The sequence below is a fragment of the Papio anubis genome, chromosome 4 (assembly GCF_008728515.1).
Source record: "Papio anubis isolate 15944 chromosome 4, Panubis1.0, whole genome shotgun sequence".
In the NCBI taxonomy this organism is placed as follows: Eukaryota; Metazoa; Chordata; class Mammalia; order Primates; family Cercopithecidae; genus Papio; species Papio anubis.
The window spans coordinates 171812543-171832231 of NC_044979.1; the positions used below are offsets into that span (position 1 = coordinate 171812543).

A 19689-nucleotide genomic window follows, 5' to 3' on the forward strand; every position below is an offset into this window, starting at 1 on the left:
GCTGGGATCACAGGCATGCGCCACCACGCCCGGCTAATTTTATATTTTTAATAGAGATGGGGTTTCTTCATGTTGGTCAGGCTGGTCTCCAACTTCTGACCTCAGGTGATCCGCCCGCCTTGCCCTCCCAAAGTGCTGGGATTACAGGCGTGAGCCACCGCGCCCGGCCCTAGAACTCTTTTTTTTTTTTAAATCATGAGTTAGGCTGATAATTTTCAGGGCAAATCCAAAGAGTCTCCATTAATGTCTGTCTTTATTTCGTTAAGGTTTCACATGAACACTAGAGGATATGCAATGGCTTTTTTCAGCACAAAAATTCACATCCTACCAGGTCAAGTGACTGGAGTTCACCTGTCTCGGGTGTACCGCACCTTGCGCCAGGCTTCAGAAGCTAGATCCCCGAGTCTCGAGGTCCAGCTGGGCGTGGAGACGGGTACGTGCCCGCCGCGCCTCGCGCATGCGCCCTAGGCCCGCAGGGCCCCGCGCTCGAAGCTCAGCTCCCAGTGTACCCTGCTTTAACCAGCCAGCCAATTCACCTTCCTTCCCGAAGCTCCCAATTCGGCATTGCCTGGAGGCGGAAGTGGGTGGGAGGGGCCAGATGCGAGCCCCTCCCCGGAAGTGGGCGGGACCCAAGGGCTCCACAGTCGTTCCGCCGCCGCCCAGTCGGGTTGCGGCGGAGGCCGGTCCTGGCTTTGTAGCTAGCTCAAGATGGCGGCGCAGCCACCCCGCGGGATACGCCTCAGCGCGGTGAGCAGCCGCGAGGGGTGGAGCGGGCCGTATCCCAGGAGGGCCGGCAGGCGGGCAAGCGAGGGTGGGCCGGCAGTGGGCGGTGGCGGCTTGTGGGGCCGGCGAGGCGGCGGGGGCTGCGGCGGGGTCAGGGGAGGGGGCGGCCATCTCGCTCCCGTCGGCGGAGCGGCTCGGCTGCGGGTCGGGCTGGGGCGGCGCGGGACGGGCTGCGTTCCGTCGCCTCTGCATTGTGTTTCTGTTTTGCTTCGGGGAGGGCCAGGGTCGCGGCCCTCCTCCCAGCTCCCTTCTAGTCTACCCGCAGCTGTCGTCCGCGGGCGAGGCCTCGGCGGGAGACCGGACTGCTCCCGGGGCCGCGGCGCCCCTGACTTTTCTGTCCGCTGGGCGCCGTGGTGGGAAAGGAGCGGGTTCCGCGTCCAGAAACGCCGGCGGCCTCGACCTCCCGGGGGCGGGGACTGGGCTCCGGGCCTGCCCGCGGGCGGGTAGAGTCGGGATGAGTGTGCCTGATACCTGTCAGTGCCCGCAGCTTCCTTGGCAGTGGAAGCCCTGGGGCCCAGACCCTAGATCGCCGAGCTCGAGCTCTCCTCTATCCCACGTTGCGTCTGTTTTGGGGCGTTTCGAGTTCTTGGAAACCCTGCGAACATTTCATGTATCTTAAATCGTAGGGAGCGGTCACACAAGATAACTTGAAATCTCACGTCCAGGAAATGTGGGCGTGGCTTCCCCACCTGATTATCCTAAAAAACTTTACTTCCTTGTGAGCGCAATTGTTGTTATGCTGAAACGTTCCTCTTTTCTGGAGGTTGTTGACTCTTGCCGAAGAATGACTGCCCTAGTGCCACTAATTTTAACATTCGAATGGATAGTGACTGCTGGGGTACGAACACGTAGAGAATAATTGGTGCATTACTCTGCGACTTCTTTCATTCGTTTAGGCAGATTCTAACGCCTGGTTTTGACGGACTTTAAATTTTTTCTAGTCCGATCTTTGTGAAATGATATCTGCTTTTACTTGCATTTCCTTGACTATTTTGTGTGGTTGAGCTCTTCGCATGTCTTTGTGGTTTTTTGTTTTGGTTTTTTTTTGAATTGCCTATTCATATCCTTTGCCCATTTTCTATTTTTCTTTTGGGAGGATCTTTATTGATTTGTAAGAGTTCTTTACGTATTCTAGATAAAGGTCCATCCTTTCGTTATGTAACTGGCTTATTGAGCCAGCTAGGCTTTGGTAATTTGAAAATAGAGGACAATTTTATTCTTTTTTTTTTTTTTTAACCATTGGCTGTAAACATTAATTATTCCCCACTTGTGTGAATCTGGGTTGACTAACGCTTTCCCATTAGCTTAAGGTATTGTAAAGTCTGGCCTTATCTAATTCAAAATCTCTATTCTCTCTCTCTCCCTTTTCCCCCTCTCTTCTTTCCCGGCTTCTCTCTCCTTCCCCTCTCGAGGTTGAGTCTTGTTCAGTCCCAGAAACCTGTAGGGGAGAAATGCAGTGAGTTGATTTCCTGTTTCTGTCCTTTGATTCTCTTCTCCCTTCCCGGCCCCGGGACTCTTGTAGACTCTGGCTCTTCAAGATTGAGGGGAGAAAGGAAGCAGAGATAATGGTCAAACAGCGTTTAGACACCAGCATTGTTAGCGGGCCCTCTGGATGTTGCTGCTGTCCATGTGCTGGGTCTTTGTTTTGTGGGTAATATGGGCTGTTGGGAACCTTACTGACAGAAATCTCCCATCTGCAGCCTCTTTGCTTTTGCTTTAGGTCAGGAGTTGGCAAACTACAGCTCATGGGCCAAATCCAGCCCAGCACCTGTTTTTATATGGCCTGAAGGCTAAGAGTGATTTATACATTTGTAAACGGTTGAGGAAAGAAGAATGTTTAGTGAGGTAAAAAATAATGCGAAATACAAATTTCAGTTCCCATAAAATTTTATTGGAATATAGCCATAAACATTATTTGCTTATAGTTCTCAAATGCGTGCATTAATAGAGATACAAGTTAATGAGCTTATGCATTTGTCAAAAGTCCTACATTTTAAAGGCACAAAGGGTGAACCCTTAGTGTATACACTTTTTTTGGGGGGGGGGGGGGGGGCTAGAGTTTCACTCTGTCTCCAGGCTGCAGTGCAGTGACACGATCTCGATCTCGGTTCACTGCAACCTCCACCTCCTGGATTCAAGCACTTCTCCTGCCTCAGCCTCCTGAGTAGCTGTGTTTACACACGTGGGCCACCACACCCGCTAATTTTGGTATTTTTAGTATATATAGGGTTTCACCATGTTGGCCAGGCTGGTCTCAAATTGTGCCCGGCCCAATGTATACACGTTTTAAACAGTCATTTAGGAGGTCAGAGATACCAGGATGAAATGCAGAGTGACAAAAAGTTTTTAAATTTTTTGCTTTTTACGCCTGTAATTCTAGTGAAGTGAGATGCATATACTTTGGTTTTTGTTGTTGATTTTTTTCAGAAATCCTACTGTGGATTTAGCTGATGCACACTCGTCACCACCTCCCATACTTCAATGCTTTTATCACTTTTTTTGGTTGAATTACTATATGGTTTGTTATTACTCTTGCAAATGAGCTAACCAGTGTATAGTATGATTGCATTTTCTTTCTTATACAAACCTTTCGTTTTCCCTGAAGTTAATTGATTTATATTTTGTTTGTTTAGTTTTTCTCTGTACTGATCATCCAGACATCCAGAGAACTGGGAGCTCTTTTCCAGATGGATTCAGACACACCCAGTGTTTTGTCATTTGGAAGTCAGTTGGGAGTCATCGGCTCAGTCGTAATTTGGGGACTTCCCTTTAACATCTGTCTGGAAATTTCCTTCCTCTTTTCATGTGTCTCCATCTCACATATCCTTCTGTCTGATATGTAGCTTAGTGGCTGACATTCTGAAGCCTACTCTCTCCGGTTCAATTCCTGACTCATAACCAGATGTGTGTCCTTGGCCAAGTCATTTAACCTCTTTGTGCCAGAGTTTCCAATCTGAATGATGGCAATAATAATCTTACCCACTTCAAAGTGTTGTTTTAAAAATTACATGAGCAAATAGATAAATAAAAGGGCTGTACGTGCACAATAGTGTTTGCTATTTTTGTTACTGTTAGTGGTGGACAATATCCACCACTAACAATAAAACCATTTCCAGAAACAGGTGTAGCTTCCTGAAAAAAGGGTTCATGGGAAGAAAAAAATTTTGTCATTTCTGGAAAATACATTCATGCTACCCTTGCTCTTTCTTGAATTATAATTTGGCTAGATTTGCATTCTGGATTGGAAATTCTTTCCGAATTTTAAAAATGTGCTTGATTGTTTAATAGAGGCTGTGCATTTTATTGGGCACTTAGCCTGGAAGCTCAAGTCCTTAACATCTGGAAAATGTTCTTATTTATTTTGACAATTTTCTTCCCACCAATTTTCTTCCTCTTTTTTGTTTACTGTCTTCTCATTGTTTTTCCTCTTGCGGGATTTCCTCCACTTATCTCCTCTCGTGCTATTGTAGTGTTTTTCTTGTTTGTTGTTTGTTTGTTTTTGAGATGGAGTTTCTTTCTTGTTGTCCAGACTGAAGTGCAAGGCTCACCGCAACCTCTGCCTACCCAACCTCTGCCTACCGGGTCCAAGCGATTCTCCCGCCTCAGCCTCCCAAGTAGCTGGGATTGCAGGCATATACCACCACGTCCGGCTGATTTTGTGTTTTTAGTAGAGACGGCGTTTCTCCAATGTTGGTCAGGCTGGTCTTGAACTCCCAACCTCAGGTGATCTGCCCACCCCAACCTCCCAAAGTGCTGGGATGACAAGCCTGAGCCTACTCCCAGCCACAACGCTTTTAATTGTTACAAATAATGTCTTAGTTTTTTAATGTCTTTTTGAATTCTCCCTGGACAAAATGTTCATTCTTATTGCTAGATACATTAACTGTATTATCATTATTATTTTTTTTTCTGAGATGAGTCTCCATCTGTCCCCCAGGCTGGAGTGCAGTGACACAATCTCGTCTCACTGCAAGCTCCGCCTCCTAGGTTCACGCCATTCTCCTGCCTCAGCCTCCCGAGTGGCTGGGACCACAGGCGCCTGCCACCACGCCCGGCTAATTTTTTGTATTTTTAGTAGAGACGGGGATTTCACCGTGTTAGCCAGGATGGTCTCGATCTCCTGACCTCGTGATCCACCTGCCTCGGCCTCCCAAAGTGCTGGGATTATAGGCATGAGCCACCGTGCCTGGCCTAACCGTAGTATTTTTGAAGTTTTCTTTTGCTCACTGCATTATCTCTATTCATGTTTCTTTTACTGTGTATTGTTTTTGGTTTCTAATTTTAAACACTCTCAAATGTCTGGAAACAGCCTTCTCACTTTTTTTTTTTTTTTTAAGACAGAGTTTCACTCTTGTTGCCCAGGCTGGAGTGTGGTGGCACGATCTCAGCTCACTGCAGCCTCCACCTCCCATGTTCAAGCAGTTCTCTTGCCTCAGCCTCCCAAGTAGCTGGGATTACAGACATGTGCCACCATGCCTGGCTAATTTTTTGTATTTTTAATAGAGACGAGGTTTTACCGTGTTGGCCCGGCTAGTCTTGAATTCCTGACCTCAAGTGATCCACCCGCCTCGGCCTCCCAAAGTGCTGGGATTACAGGCGTGAGCCACCGCACCTGGCAGCCTTCTCACATTTTTAAGTGAGACACTAAAAACTGACTGCAAGATTTTCATATGTGAATAGAGCTAGTTTGGTGGGTTTCACTGTTGGGTGATCACATAGGAAGGAGTCATTTTGTTGGGGGTGCTTTACGTTGGTGTCTGTAGACTGTAAAAAATGGGAACTGTTGGACAATAAGATAAGTATATTTTTAAAAACTGAAAATCTTAAAAAGTAATTTTAAAAAACGAGAACAAAAAAAACCAAGATGCTATCCAGAAAGGCCAGGCGCAATTGTTAAGGAACCAAATAGAACTTTTAGAAATCAGCTTCCCAAGGAGGAATTCTACTGTATGTAGTCTCCTGCCATGGCATAATCCTGGCTGCTAGCTCTTGGAAATTGGCATGAAAGGAAGAAAGGCATATCACATTGTTCAGTTTGCTAACTTGCTGTTTATTTGTTTATTATTGTAATAAAACACATGTAGCATACAATTCATCATGCTAACCATTTTAAAGTTTCAGTTCAGTACTACTAAGTACATTCACATTGTTGTGTAATGATCAGTCTCTCCAGAGCTCTTCTTGTTGTGAAACTAAAACCCTGTACCCATTAAATAGTCACTTCTCCAGCACCTGACAAACACCATTCTACTTTCTGTCTAGGAATTTGACTACAGTAGTCCCCACTTATCTGCAGTTTTGCTTTCTTCAGTTTCAGTTACCCAAAGTCAACCATGGTCCGAAAGTATTAAATGGAAAATTGTAGAAACAGTTCATAAATTCTAAACTGTGCCCCCATCTGAGTAGTGCCTGGCATGTGAATCATCCCTTTGTCCATTATATCTGCACTGTGGATATGTGCTGCCAACCTATTAGTCACTTAGTAGCTGTGAGTTATCAGATTCGCTGTCGTTGTGTCATTTTATTTTATTATGAAATTGTTGTTAATTTGGCTGGGCGCAGTGACGCACACCTCAGCACTTTGGGAGACCAAGGCAGGGGGATCACTTGAGGTCAGGAGTTCGAGACCAGCCTGGCCAATGTGGTAAAACCCTGTCTCTACTGAAAATACAAAAATTACCTGGGCGTGGTGGCGGGTGCCTGTAATCCCGGCTACTCGGGAGGCTGAGGCGGGAGAATCGCTTGAACCCGAGAGGTGGAAGTTGCAGTGAGCTGAGATCTTGCCATTGCATTCTAGCCTGGGTGACGAGAGCGAAACTTCTCAAAAAAATAAAACAGAATAAATTATTGTTAATTTGGCCAGGCTCGGTGGCTCATGCCTGTAATCCCAGCTTTGGGAGACTGAGGCGGGCACATCACTTGAGATCAGGAGTTTGAGACCAGCCTGGACAAATGGTGAAACCCCAACTTTACCAAAAATCCGAAAAAATTAGCTGGGCATGGTGGCACACACCTGTGGTCCCAGCTACTCAGGAGACTGAGGCAGGAAAATTGCTTGAACCTGAAGACGAAGGTTGCAGTGAGCCACGCCACTGGACTCCAGCCTGGACAACAGAGCAAGACTCCATCTCTATATAAATAAATAATACAATGTTAAATTCTTACTGTGCCTTATTTATAAATTGAACTCTATCATAAGTATGTACAGGGACAAATCGTATATATGGTTTGGTACCATCTGCAGTTTTAGGAATCCACTGAGGGTCTTAGAATGCATTCTCTGAGTCAGAGGATAAAGGCAGACTGCTGTACTCATATCAGTGGAATTATACAGTATTTGACTTGTGACTGCCTTCTTTCTTTTTTTTTTTTTTTTGAGACAGAGTCTCGCTCTGTCGCCCAGGCTGGAGTGCAGTGGCCAGATCTCAGCTCACTGCAAGCTCCGCCTCCCGGGTTCACGCCATTCTCCTGCCTCAGCCTCCCGTGTAGCTGGGACTACAGGCGCCCGCCACCGTGCCCGGCTAATTTTTGTATTTTTTTTTTTTTTTTAGTAGAGACGGGGTTTAACCGTATTAGCCAGGATGGTCTCGATCTCCTGACCTCGTGATCCGCCCGTCTCGGCCTCCCAAAGTGCTGGGATTACAGGCTTGAGCCACCGCACCCGGCCGACTGCATTATTTCATTAATGTCTTCACGGTTCATCCATGTTGTAGTGTGCCTTAGGATTTCCTTCTTTGCTTAAGGTTAATATTTTATTGTATGTCAGAAGACAACGTTATAAATTTAAATTTTTTTGTTGTTGTTGAGATGAGTCTCACTCTGTCGCCCAGGCTGGAGTGCAGTGACACGATCTCAGCTCACTCCTACCTCTGCTTCCCAGGTTTAAGCGATTCTTGTGCCTCAGCCTCCCAAGTAGCTAGGATTACAGGTGTGTGCCACTGTGCCTAGCTAATTTTTGTATTTTTAGTAGAGGCGGGGTTTCACCATGTTGGCCAGGCTGGTCTTGAACACCTGATGTCAAGTGATCCACCCGCCTCGGCCTCCCAAAGTCCTGGGATTATAGGTGTGAGCCACTACACCCAGCTGCCTTCCTCTATTTTTAATTTCACATTTATATAAAGTTGATATGATCAAAAAGTATATTTGTTTTTGTCCTAGTTCTTGGCACTGGAGCTCTTGAAATCTTTGGTATTTCCTGATAACCATGAGAAGAACATCTTTTGTTATTTATAGTAATAAGCCCCCGCCCTTTTTTTTTAAGCACATCTGAGTTTATGCTAATTAGCTGACTTCTTTTTTTTTTGGAGATGGAGTCCCCCACCTCTGTCGCCCAGGCTGGAGTGCAGTGATGCGATCTCAGTTCACTGCAGCCTCCACCTACTGGATTCAAGTGATTCTTCCACCTCACCCTCCCCAGTAGCTGGGACAAAGGTGCACACCATCACACCTGGCTATTTTTTGTATTTTTAGTAGAGATGAAGTTTCGCCATGTTGGCCAGGCTGGTCTCGAACTCCTGACTTTAGGTGATCTACTCACCTCGGTCTCCCAAAGTGTTGGGATTACAGGCATGAGCCACCGCACCTGGCCAATTTTTTGTATTTTTAATAGAGATAGGGTTTCACCATGTTGACAAGGCTGGTCTCATACTCCTGACCTCAGGTGATCCACTTGCCTCAACCTCCCAAAGTGCTGGGATTACAGGCATGAACCACTGGGCCCAGCCTGTAATATCCTTTACATTGTAACTTTTAGCCTCCCTGGGCCACATTGGAAGAATAATTGTCTTGGGCCACACACATAAAATACACTAACAATAGCTGATGAGGTTAAAAAAAATTGTAATGATAGCTGATGAGCTACCAAAAAAAAAAAAAAAATCACGAAAGAAACTTCATAATGTTTTAAGAAAGTTTACAGGCCGGGCACAGTGGCTCATGCCTGTAATCCCAGCACTTTGGGAGGTCGAGGTGGGCGGATCGCCTGAGGTTGGGAGTTTGAGGCCAGCCCGGCCAGCATGGTGAAATCCCGTCTCTACCAAAAATACAAAAAAATTAGCTGGGCGTGGTGGCAGGTGTCTGTAATCCCAGCTACTTGGGAAGCTGTGGCAGGAGAATCGCTTGAACCCGGGAGGCAGAGGTTGCAGTGAGCCGAGATCGTGCCATTGCACTCCAGCCTGGGCAACAGAGCGCGAGACTCCATCTCAAAAAAAAAAAAAGAAAGTTTACAAGTTTGTGTTGGGCTGCATTCAAAGCTGTCCTGAGCCACGTGCATCCCGCGGGCTGAGGGCTAGACAGGCTTGGTTTACAATGAATCAGTGTTTTTTTGAGTTTTGTGAGCATTATAGCACATTATCAAACATAAAGAAGGAATCATATGAACACCCAATTTATGAATTACAGGAAGCTCTAAGGGTTTATGGTAGTTGACTAATAATTTTCTTCTTGTTTGGTAGTATAAACCAAAAATAAAATTCTAAGGCTCTTCCAGCCATCTGAGTGGACTTCCTTCTCAGCCAGAGCACTCAAAACATTTAATCTGAAAGACTAGTTCAGGCCATGACAGAAAGTTGGGATCAGACCTGCTTCATTACTCTCTGGTGTAACATCACATAACAAGGAAAGAAATCGATTTCTTTGTCATATCTTGAAGTTGCCCTACAAAGTTTGTCTCTTGTGGAAAAAAATGTACGTTGTGTAGAGAATCCCCTTTTCCCTTTTTTTTTCTTTTTCTTTCTTTTTTTTGTTGTTGTTTTTGAGATGTAGTTTCGCTCTTGTTGCCCATGCTGGAGTGCAGTGACCCAATCTCAGCTCACTGTAACCTCCTCCTTCTGGGTTCAAGCAGTTCTCCTGCCTTAGTCTCCCAAGTAGGTGAGATTACAGGCATGAGCCACCAGGCCCGGCTAATTTTGTATTTTTAGTAAAGGTGGAGTTTCATCGTGTTGGTTAGGCTGGTGTTGAACTGCTGACCTCATGTGATCCACCAGCCTCGGCCTCCCAAAGTGCTAGGATTACAGGTGTGATCCGCCAGACCCGTCCTGAGCCACCGCACCTGGCCATTCCGTTTTTTTTTTTTTTGTTTCCAGATCCGGGAGATAATCAAACTAAGAGTCAGGCACCCTTTTCAGTCTCATAAGAAAACATTTTACAGCCTCTTCTGTCTTAAGCCTGCTAGCTAAGAGCTTCTTCTGCATAGTGAAACTTTGGTCTCCACAATCCTTTGTCTTAACCCAAACATTTCCTGTCTGTTGATCCCAGGTCCTTAGACAAACTCAACCAATCATCAACCAGAAAATGTTTAAATTTACCTAGAGCCTGGAAGTCCCCACTTTGACTTGTCTTGCCTTTCTGAACCAAACCAATATACATCTTAAACGTGTTTCATTGATATCCCATACCACCCTAAAATATGTAAAACCAGGCTGTACCCCGACCACCTTGGGCACATGTTCTCAGGACCACCTGAGGGCTGTGTCATGGGCCATGGTCACTCATATTTGGGTCAGAATAAATGTCTTCAAATATTTTACAAAGTTTGACTCTTTTTCGTCGACAGTAGGCAGAGGTTTTACACCCCAGGGCCATGCCCCATGGTTAAGATGTAGATTGGGGGAGGAGTGTATCATTCTTTTATCAATGGTAGAATGATATTTGTACAGGGGAGGAGGTGGGACAGGAAGGTTTTCCTGATGCCTCAGTTTTGAGAAAAGACTTCTTGTGCAAGTTGAAGAGCTGGAAATTTAGTTTCATTAAGAACTGTTTGTGATGTGTGCTTTAGAAAGTCTGAGTTACCTATACTCCATATTTCATGGATGTATGCTGTATTATATGATGTCTGCCAGAGAAAGTCTGAATTGCATGTATACTAGTTTGAACAGTCTTCTTCAGGATACTGTTTCTCACTTGTGTGCTTCAACTTAATGGTAAATAAGGTTTGGGAATTGTCCAGAAGCAAGTGTGGACAGAGGAAAAGTAGACCTTTCTGACACCTTGTGGCAGCACCTGGAAACTACAGATGTAGTTGGCTTGATCTACAGTCTAATCATCTTTTTAGGGCTCTTCACACTGCAAAGTGCTTTCCACCTTTTTTCCCCTAATTAGGAGAGAATCTGTTCAGAATGAACAAAAAAATTGCATGAAAATTCTCTGGATACTGAAATTTTTAAGGCTCTGCCTTTTAAAACTACTTGTGTGTTTTTGGCCAGGTACAGTGGCTCACGCCTGTAATCCTGGCACTTTGGGAGGCCGAGGCGGGTGGATCACGTGGTCAGGAGATCGAGATCATCCTGGCTAACACGGTGAAACCCTGTCTCTACTGAAAATACAAGAATTAGCTGAGCGTGGTGGCGGGCGCCTGTAGTCCTCAGCTCAGGAGGCTGAGGCAGGATAATGGTGTAAATAAATCTGGGAGACGGAGCTTGCAGTGAGCCTAGATCACAACACTGCACTCCAGCCTGGGCGACAGTGAGAATCTGTCTCAGAAAAAAAAAAAAAAGAACTACATGTGTGTTTTTATACACTTGTACATAGCACTATTCAGGAATTTAGAGAATTCCCAATAGCATGAGGTTGACTGGCATATTCTTCCATAATGAATTGTGAGTAAAATCTGACATAAAGCTTTGGGAATTAAGACTCAATGCAAATTTGTTGCATTGTGTTCAAACGAAAAACCTTACACAAGTTAAAGTTTTATTGAGCTAAGAATGATTCAGTATTGGGCATAGTGGCCCACTACTGCAATCCCAGTACTTTGGGAGGCTGATGTGGGAGGATCACTTGAGGCCAGGAGTTGGAGACCAGTCCGGGCAACGTAGTGAGACTCCTGTCTCTATAAAATAGTGTAAAGTTAGCCAGGCATAGAGGTGCATGCCTGTGGTCCCAGCTACTCGGGAGGCTGAGGGAGGAGAATCACTTGAACTCAGAAGTTCAAGGCTGCAGTGAGCTATGATTACACTACTGCACTGCAGCCTGGGCAGCAGAGACTGACTCTGTCTCTAAAAAACTAAGGCTGGGTGCGGTGGCTTACACCTGTAATCCCAGCACTTTGGGAAACCAAAGTGGGTGAATCACTTGAGGCCAGGAGTTCGAGACCAGCCTGGTCAACATGGCGAAACCCCATCTCTACTAAAAATACAAAGAATTAGCCATGTGTGGTTGTGCACATCTGTAATTCCAGCTACTCGGGAGTCTGAGGCAAGAGAATCACTTGAACCCAGGAGGCGGAGGTTGCAGTCCGCCGAGATTGTGCCACTGCACTACAGCCTGAGTGACAGAGCACAATTCTGTCTCAGAAAAAAATAGGACAGGCTTCAGAACCAGAACAGGTTCTAAGCACTCTGACCTGCAACGTGATCAGGCAATATTTATGGACAAAACAAAAGTAAAGTACAGAAATAGTTTAATTGGTTGCAGCTTGGCATTTTGCCTTATTTAAATCACCTGGTGACCTGTGATTGTCTGAAGATGGGCTTCTGTAATTGACTGAGACGCAGATGTTTGTTACTGGAGTACAAATTCTCCTGTTAGGCATTCAGTTAGTTTTCATACTGTTAGGTTGTAATTCCTTATATACTGACTGGAGTATGGAGGCATTCTCGGGCCAAGTTTAGTTTAACAATTGGAACCCTTTTTTTTTTTTTTGAGATGGAGTCTCGCTCTGTCACCCAGGCTGGAGTGCAGTGGTGCGATCTCAGCTCACTGCAAGCTCCGCCTCTTGGGTTCGCGCCATTCTCCTGCCTCAGCCTCCTGAGTAACTGGGATTATAGGCGCCTGCCACCAAGCCCGGCTAATTTTTTTTTGTATTTTTAGTAGAGACAGGTTTCACCACGTTAGCCAGGATGATCTCGATTTCCTGACCTCGTGATCCGCCCACCTCAGCCTCCCAAAGTGCTGGGATTACAGGTGTGAGCCACCGTGCCCGGCCAACAATTGGAACTCTGAATTCTTTGAAGAGTTTGTAGTTGTATACTACTCCACTGCTACAAGTTCAGCTATAATGAACTTGGAGTAAATAATCAAGTCACAGTGCCAGAAAAGCTTATTGATCAAGCCAAGTTAAGTTTATTAGGCCTGATACACGTAGGAGAAAATGCCTCCTTGACAAAGTCTTAGTTGTGTCTCAAAATAGAGAAATTAGGAAATGGTGTTTATAGGATTTTAGGGCCTTGGCTGGATCATTTTAAGGTAGGTCTTGGCAAGGTAGGTCCCTATTTGGGATTGGACAATTATGACATTGTAGACTTAAAGAGGGCAGTGTTTTGTACCAAGTCTTGGTGAGTAAGCTGTTTAGTTGGTTCCCAATGTTATCTCCCAAGAATCGAATATTCTAGATTGTATCTTCCAGATGTATCCTGGAACAAGCAGCTAAGTCCCTTTTGTTTGGTCTCAATGTTGTTTAACATGGGGATAAAAATACTGGTTTTTATTTTCAAAAGTAAGACCTGAATTAATTTACATGAACCTTTTGTTTGTTTCAGCTTTGCCCGAAGTTTTTACATACAAATTCTACTAGTCACACCTGGCCATTCAGTGCAGTTGCTGAATTAATAGGTATGTAGTTTGACATTTTATATACCATTTGTTGCTTACAATTGTAGTTTTTTTTGTTTTTTTTTTTGAGACGGAGTCTCGCTGTGTCGCCCAGGCTGGAGTGCAGTGCCGCGATCTTGGCTCACTGCAAGCTCCGCCTCCCGGGTTCACTCCATTCTCCTGCCTCAGCCTCCTGAGTAACTGGGACTGCAGGCGCCTGCCACCATGCCTGGCTAATTTTTTTGTATTTTTTTAGTAGAGATGGAGTTTCACTGTGTTAACCAGGATGGTCTCGATTTCCTGACCGTGATCCATCCACATCAGCCTCCCAAAGTGCTGGGATTGTAGGCATGAGCCACCGCTCATGGCCTACAATTGTAATTTTAAAAACCTTTTATTGAAAACTTAAGTACAAGTGTCCTTTAAAAAAAAAAAAAGTGTGTTGGCCAGGCACTTGAGGCTAGGAGTTCAAGACCAATCTGGGCAACATAGTGAGATCCAGTCATTACAAAAATATTTAAAACTCAGCTGGGTATGATGGTGCATGCCTGTGGTCTCAGCTACTCAGGAGGCTGAGGTGGGAGGATCACGTGAGCCCAGGAAGTTGAGGCTGCAATGAGCCGTGATTGTGCTATTGCATTCCAACCTGGGCAGGCGACAGAGCAAGAAAAAAAACAAAAGCAAATACCTTGAATGATAACATTAATGATAAAAATTACATAGCATAACAGCTATTCACATGGATGTCAGGTTAGTCACTGTTCAGCTTTCTCTTTAATACTACCCAAGGATTTCATAGTTTTTAGGATTTACTTTGCTAAGTTCCTCAAGTGTTTATATTGAAAATATTTTTATTTTTGTTATAAAAGTAAACAGAATTGTAAGGAGTTTATTTTGAGATGAGATCTCACCATGTTGTCCAGGCTGGTGTAAAACTCCTGGGCTCAGGCGATCCTCCCACCTCAGCCTCAGGAGTATCTGGGATTACAAGTGTGCACCACAGTGTCTGGCAGAATTATGTTTATTAGTAGCACAAAAGTATGTGTAACATACAGCATGGATTCGTTTTTCTGGTATCAGTAGGAGGATTAGTATTGTGTTAGATTTGTGATACATTCTTGCCTCTTTCAATAAATGGGAAGTTTAAGGTTTAGGATTGTATTTTAACAGCATTTCAATGAACATGAGAAAGCAGCAAGGTTGCAGTCAGATTTGCATTTATGGGTCATGATTTTTTTCTTGGGAAAAATTCATGCATAGGCTGGGCTCACAGTTGTTCACACCTGTAATCCCAACACTTTGGGAGGCTAAGGCAGGAGGATCACATGAGCCCAGGAGTTGGGGACCACCCTGAGAAACATAGTGGGGACCCCATCTCTACAAAAAATACAGAGATTCGCCAGGGTGGTAGTGCATGCATGTAGTCCTACTTCCTCGGGAATCTGAGGTAGGAGGATCACTTGAGCCAAGGAAGTCAAGGCTGCAGTGGAGTAAGTCTTGCTCCAGCCTGGGCTACATAAGACCCTGTCTCCAACAAAAAGGAAAAGAAAAAGTCATGCACACAAACATATGCCTAGTTGAAAAATTTAGGCATATGTTTAAGAAACAGATAATAAAGGGAAATTGTATTCTTAGGAATTCTTAGATATATTTTAGAATTTTTATCAAGGAAGAGTTCTATCTTAGATGGAAGAAAAAATAAAAAGAAGAAACTTTTTTTTTGTTTGTTTTTGAGACAGAGTCTTGCTGTGTCACCCAGGCTGGAGTGCAGTGGCTCAGTCTCGGCTCACGGAACCTCCTCTACCTCCTGGGTTCAAGCACTTGTCCCTCAGCCTCCCGAGTAACTGGGACTACAGGCGCCCACCATCACTCCCGGCTAATTTTTGTATTTTTAGTAGAGAGAGGGTTTCACCCTTTTGGTCAGACTAGTCTCAAACTCCTGACCTCAGGTGATCCACCTACCTGCTCCTCCCAAAGTGCTGGGATTACAGGCATGAGCCACTGCGCCCAGCCCTAGTTTTTATTTTTTAATATATTTCTTTGTACACCTATTCTGAGAGAAATGAGTATGTTAAACAAGGATGTTAAATGGAGAGGTATACAGAAATAATGTAAAAGCTGCCAGAAACTTGATTTAACTTGGTGAAACTGAGAAGTGCCACAATTTAAAGAAATAGTAGAAAGTGAATCTGCCATCCTTATATGTAGCTTAGCAGAAAATGTTGCTACCTTCTCATTTATTCATCGATTATTGTGTACCTTCCATTGACAATCAGATCTTTTTCCCCTATGATAGCCAGGTTAGTCCCTCTTTTTTTTTTCTCTCTTTTTTTTCTTTTTCCTTTTTTGAGACGGAATTTCACTGTTGTCACCCAGGCTGGAGTGCAATGGCGCTATCTTGGCTCACTGCAACCTCGCCTCCTGGGTTCAAAAAATTCTCCTGCCTCAGCGTCCCGAGTAGCTGGGATTACAGACGCCAGCTACCATGCCTGGCTAATTTTTTTTTTTTTTTTTTTAAATACAGATGGGATTTCACCCTGTCGGCCAGGCTGGTCTCAAATTCCTGACCTCAGGTGATCCGCCCACCTCAGCCTCCCAGAGTGCTGGGGTTACAGGCGTGAGCCACCATGGTCATCCTTTTTTTTTTTTTTTTTAATATATATTTGAGACAGAGTCTTGCTGTGTTGCCCGGGCTAGAGTGCAGTGGCATGATCTCTGCTCACTGCAACCTCTGCCTCCCAGGCTCGAGCAATTCTCCTGTCTCGGCCTCTGGATTAGCTGGGACTGCAGGCATGCGCCACCATGCCTGGCGGATTTTTGTATTTTTAGTAGAGGTGGGGTTTCACCATGTTGGCCAGGCTGGTCTCTAACTAACTTCAGGTGATCTGCCAGCCTCAGCCTCCCAAAGTGCTCGGATTATAGGCGTAAGCCACCGCACACAGCCTTAGTCCCTCTTTTAATCATCTCTGCAGTGTAGTGATTTTTCTTCTTTGTACTTCTTTGGTGTGCTGGGTACCAGTCTTTGCTGTCTCTTTAACATGGAAGGTGTTAATTCTGTAATAGTCAATTAATATATACCAGGATGCAGTTTATTTTCAAGTTCTTAAATCTTAGGAGTTGCTAAAAATTGCAGCTTTTAAAGTTGTCTTAAAACATAGTCTTCTATTGCTTCTTATAGGATTGTTCTGAACTAATTGCTCTTTTTTAAAGTGGAAAATCAGAATTTCTTCAAACTTGTGTTTCCCAGATAATGCTTACGATCCTGATGTGAACGCTAAACAAATATGGATTGACAAAACAGTAATAAATGACCATATATGCTTGACATTCACTGACAATGGGAATGGGATGACTTCTGATAAATTACATAAAATGCTAAGGTACGTAAAAATGTGCCACACTTCTTAAAATTGTTGCTTTTGCATAAAGGGTTTCCCGAGCCATACTGACTATTCTTGGTTTTTGTTTTTTGAAATGAAATGCTGTTTGTACAGTGTGAGCTGTTCTCTAAGAGTCTTCCCATGATTTTCTACTCCTGGTAGTTGATTAGTCAGTCCTCACCATTCTCATCACCTACTCCACCCTACCTCCAACTCCCTAAAAGTCCACCATTCCTTTAGAGTTGTAGTATATTTATATCAATTACTGATAACTTTAGTGTAAATTAGGTTTAACCAGTATTTGTAATAAAACTTACCACTTTGTTGGGAGTAATTTTTAGAGGAAGAGATTCATGGGGTGAAATCTCACAGTCCCAGGAGCATGGGTTATACTCAGCTGTTTAGTCAGGGTGTGCCAGCAATGAGTTTCCATGTTACTACTTGTGATCCTTTCTCTCCCCTGTGACGTAGATTTGGTTTCCTTCATTTCAGAGCTGGGAAAACACATCAAGATACATTAAAAGTAATCTGCCCAATACATAAAAAATCAACAACAACAACAAAAAAGTAATCTGCCCAAGATTATACAGCTAGGAAGGGTGAGGCCAGCATTTGAACCCAGGCTTTTTACTTGGTATTACAATTAATGAATTAAAAAAAAAAATTGTAGGTATTTATTTATTTATTTTTGATGATAGGTATTTATTTTTTTAAATCTTTCTTTTCTTCTTAGCTTTGGCTTCAGTGACAAAGTCACCATGAATGGTCATGTGCCAGTTGGATTATATGGGAATGGCTTCAAGTCAGGTTCTATGCGTCTGGGTAAAGATGCAATTGTTTTTACCAAAAATGGAGAAAGCATGAGTGTGGGCCTTTTGTCTCAGACCTACTTGGAAGTCATAAAAGCGGAGCATGTTGTTGTTCCAATAGTGGCATTCAACAAGCACCATATCCTTTTGGTTGTGCAAAAGCTGTGGAGAAACTGAAGAAATAATTCGGAAACATTGCCTATTTTTACCTTCTTCCAAATTATTTCCTTTGAATAACACCTATTCCATTTCTTACCTCTGTCCTCTGCATTTACCATACACCTGAGGCTAAGGGTTTGTTCCTTTCTCTTCTCTGTTGGACTCCTACTATGGAAATACTCAACATTTTATGTTAAACTTCCTATACCTCTTCTGTTTAGTTCAGAGTTATTGTAGACTAGTAAGACTTTATGGTCTGGCTTGAAAATTTGACTAGTGACCACGAAAGGCAGGATAACTTTAAGAAAATGCCTTTTGTATGAACACATTGAAATATTGGAAAGTATTAAGTTAGTTAGGAATAATAACCTGCTCATTTTTTATTCTTCTTGATGTTTGTTTGAAATCAAACTGCCATGGTAAAACTTAGAAAATAGGCTGAGAGGCCGGGCGCGGTGGCTCAAGCCTGTAATCCCAGCACTTTGGGAGTGCCGTGAGACGGGATCACGTCAGGAGATCGAGACCATCCTGGCTGACACGGGTGAAACCCCGCCTCTACTAAAAAGTACAAAAAAACTAGCCGGGCGCAGGTGGCAGGCGCCTGTGGTCCCAGCTACTCGGGAGGCTGAGGCAGGAGAATGGCGAACCCGGGAGGCGGAGCTTGCAGTGAGCTGAGATCCGACTCCCCGCACTCCAGCCTGGTGTGATACAGCCAGACCTCGCCTCAAAAAAAAAAAAAAAAAAAAAAAAAAAAAAAAAAGAAAAATAGGCTGAGCTCGGTGGCTGATGCGTGAAATTCCATCACTTTGGGAGGCCAACGCAGAAGGATTGCTTGAGTCCAGAATTTCGGCAGACCAGCCTGGGCAACATAGGGAGACTTCTACCAAAATTTAAAATTACTCGGTCATGGTGGTGGGTGCCTGTGGTCCCAGCTAGGCTGCAGTTAGCCCTGATCATGTTACTGCACTCTAGCCTGAGCAATAGTGAGACCCTATCTCAAAAAAAAAAAACCTTGGAAAACTATGTATAAATAGTTTTTCTGTTATTTAAGTTTACAGAGTTGGTTTTCATATTGTAATTATGAAAAATATGTTGGCAATCTGAGTCTTTAACTTACGATATACGACAGATGATTAATTTAGCAGAATCAAAAGCCAGCCTTGCTGCAATTCTGGAACATTCTCTGTTTTCTACGGAACAGAAGTTACTGGCAGAACTTGATGCTATTATGGGCAAGAAGGGGACAAGGATCATCATTTGGAATCTCAGAAGGTAAATGTGGACATAGATGTTGACCGTTTGGGAGTAACGTGCTTGTGTAGGGTGGTGTCCCTACATTCATCTCTTGTTACACATAGTAGAAATACATGGAAAGGTACTCATTTTTTGGTGTAGTTACTGATTTGTCTTTGCCCAGGATATTTTCATATTGTTTAAAAAAAATTTCTTTTCTTTCTTTTTTTATTTATTTTTTTTGAGATGAAGTCTCGCCCTTGTCCCCCAGGCTGGAGTGTGATGGCACGATCTCAGCTCACTGCAATGTCTGCCTCCCAGGTTTAAGCGATTTTCCTGCCTCAGCCCCCCCAAGCAGCTGGGATTACAGGCGCCTGCCACCACGTCCGGCTAATTTTTGTATTTTTAGTTGAGACGGGGTTTCTCCATGTTGGCCAGGCTGATCTAGAACTCCTGACCTCAGGTGATCCACCTGCCTCGGCCTCCCAAAATGCTGGGATCACAGGCATGAGCCACTGCACCCAGCCAAAAAAAATAAAATTTTCTATCCCTGCCATTCAGTCTCCGTTAGCACTCCATTATGTCTCATTTATTCCACCCCGTCTTCTCAAAAAAAGGAAAGAGAAAAAAAGCAATGAGAAGACAAATTTAGGAGGATAAATCTTTCTTCATTATGTCCATTACTTAAAGCTAAAAGTGATGTAACACCTGATGAGAAAAGTAATATAGGTGAAATTTTTGCGTTGCTAAAATTTATAATCCTTTATCTTTGTGAGGATAAAATCCTTCACAAATAA

The 19689-nt window shown here is 44.0% G+C and overlaps 1 protein-coding gene across 3 annotated transcripts in view; it reads left to right on the forward strand.

The window, feature by feature from the left end:
• Window positions 1-234: 234 nt before the first annotated feature.
• The window catches only part of MORC3 (MORC family CW-type zinc finger 3), a 56528-nt gene continuing 37073 nt past the window's right edge, over window positions 235-19689 (forward strand). For 2 of the 3 annotated variants that reach the window (XM_031665727.1, XM_031665728.1), the window contains exons 1-5: window positions 235-747; window positions 13260-13332; window positions 16559-16691; window positions 17425-17639; window positions 18784-18931. In XM_031665727.1, the coding sequence (XP_031521587.1) occupies window positions 709-747; window positions 13260-13332; window positions 16559-16691; window positions 17425-17639; window positions 18784-18931 (608 nt within the window). In that variant the 5' untranslated portion in view covers window positions 235-708. The remainder of the gene's footprint in view (window positions 748-13259; window positions 13333-16558; window positions 16692-17424; window positions 17640-18783; window positions 18932-19689) is intronic. The other variant, XM_031665729.1, reaches the window with a different exon arrangement.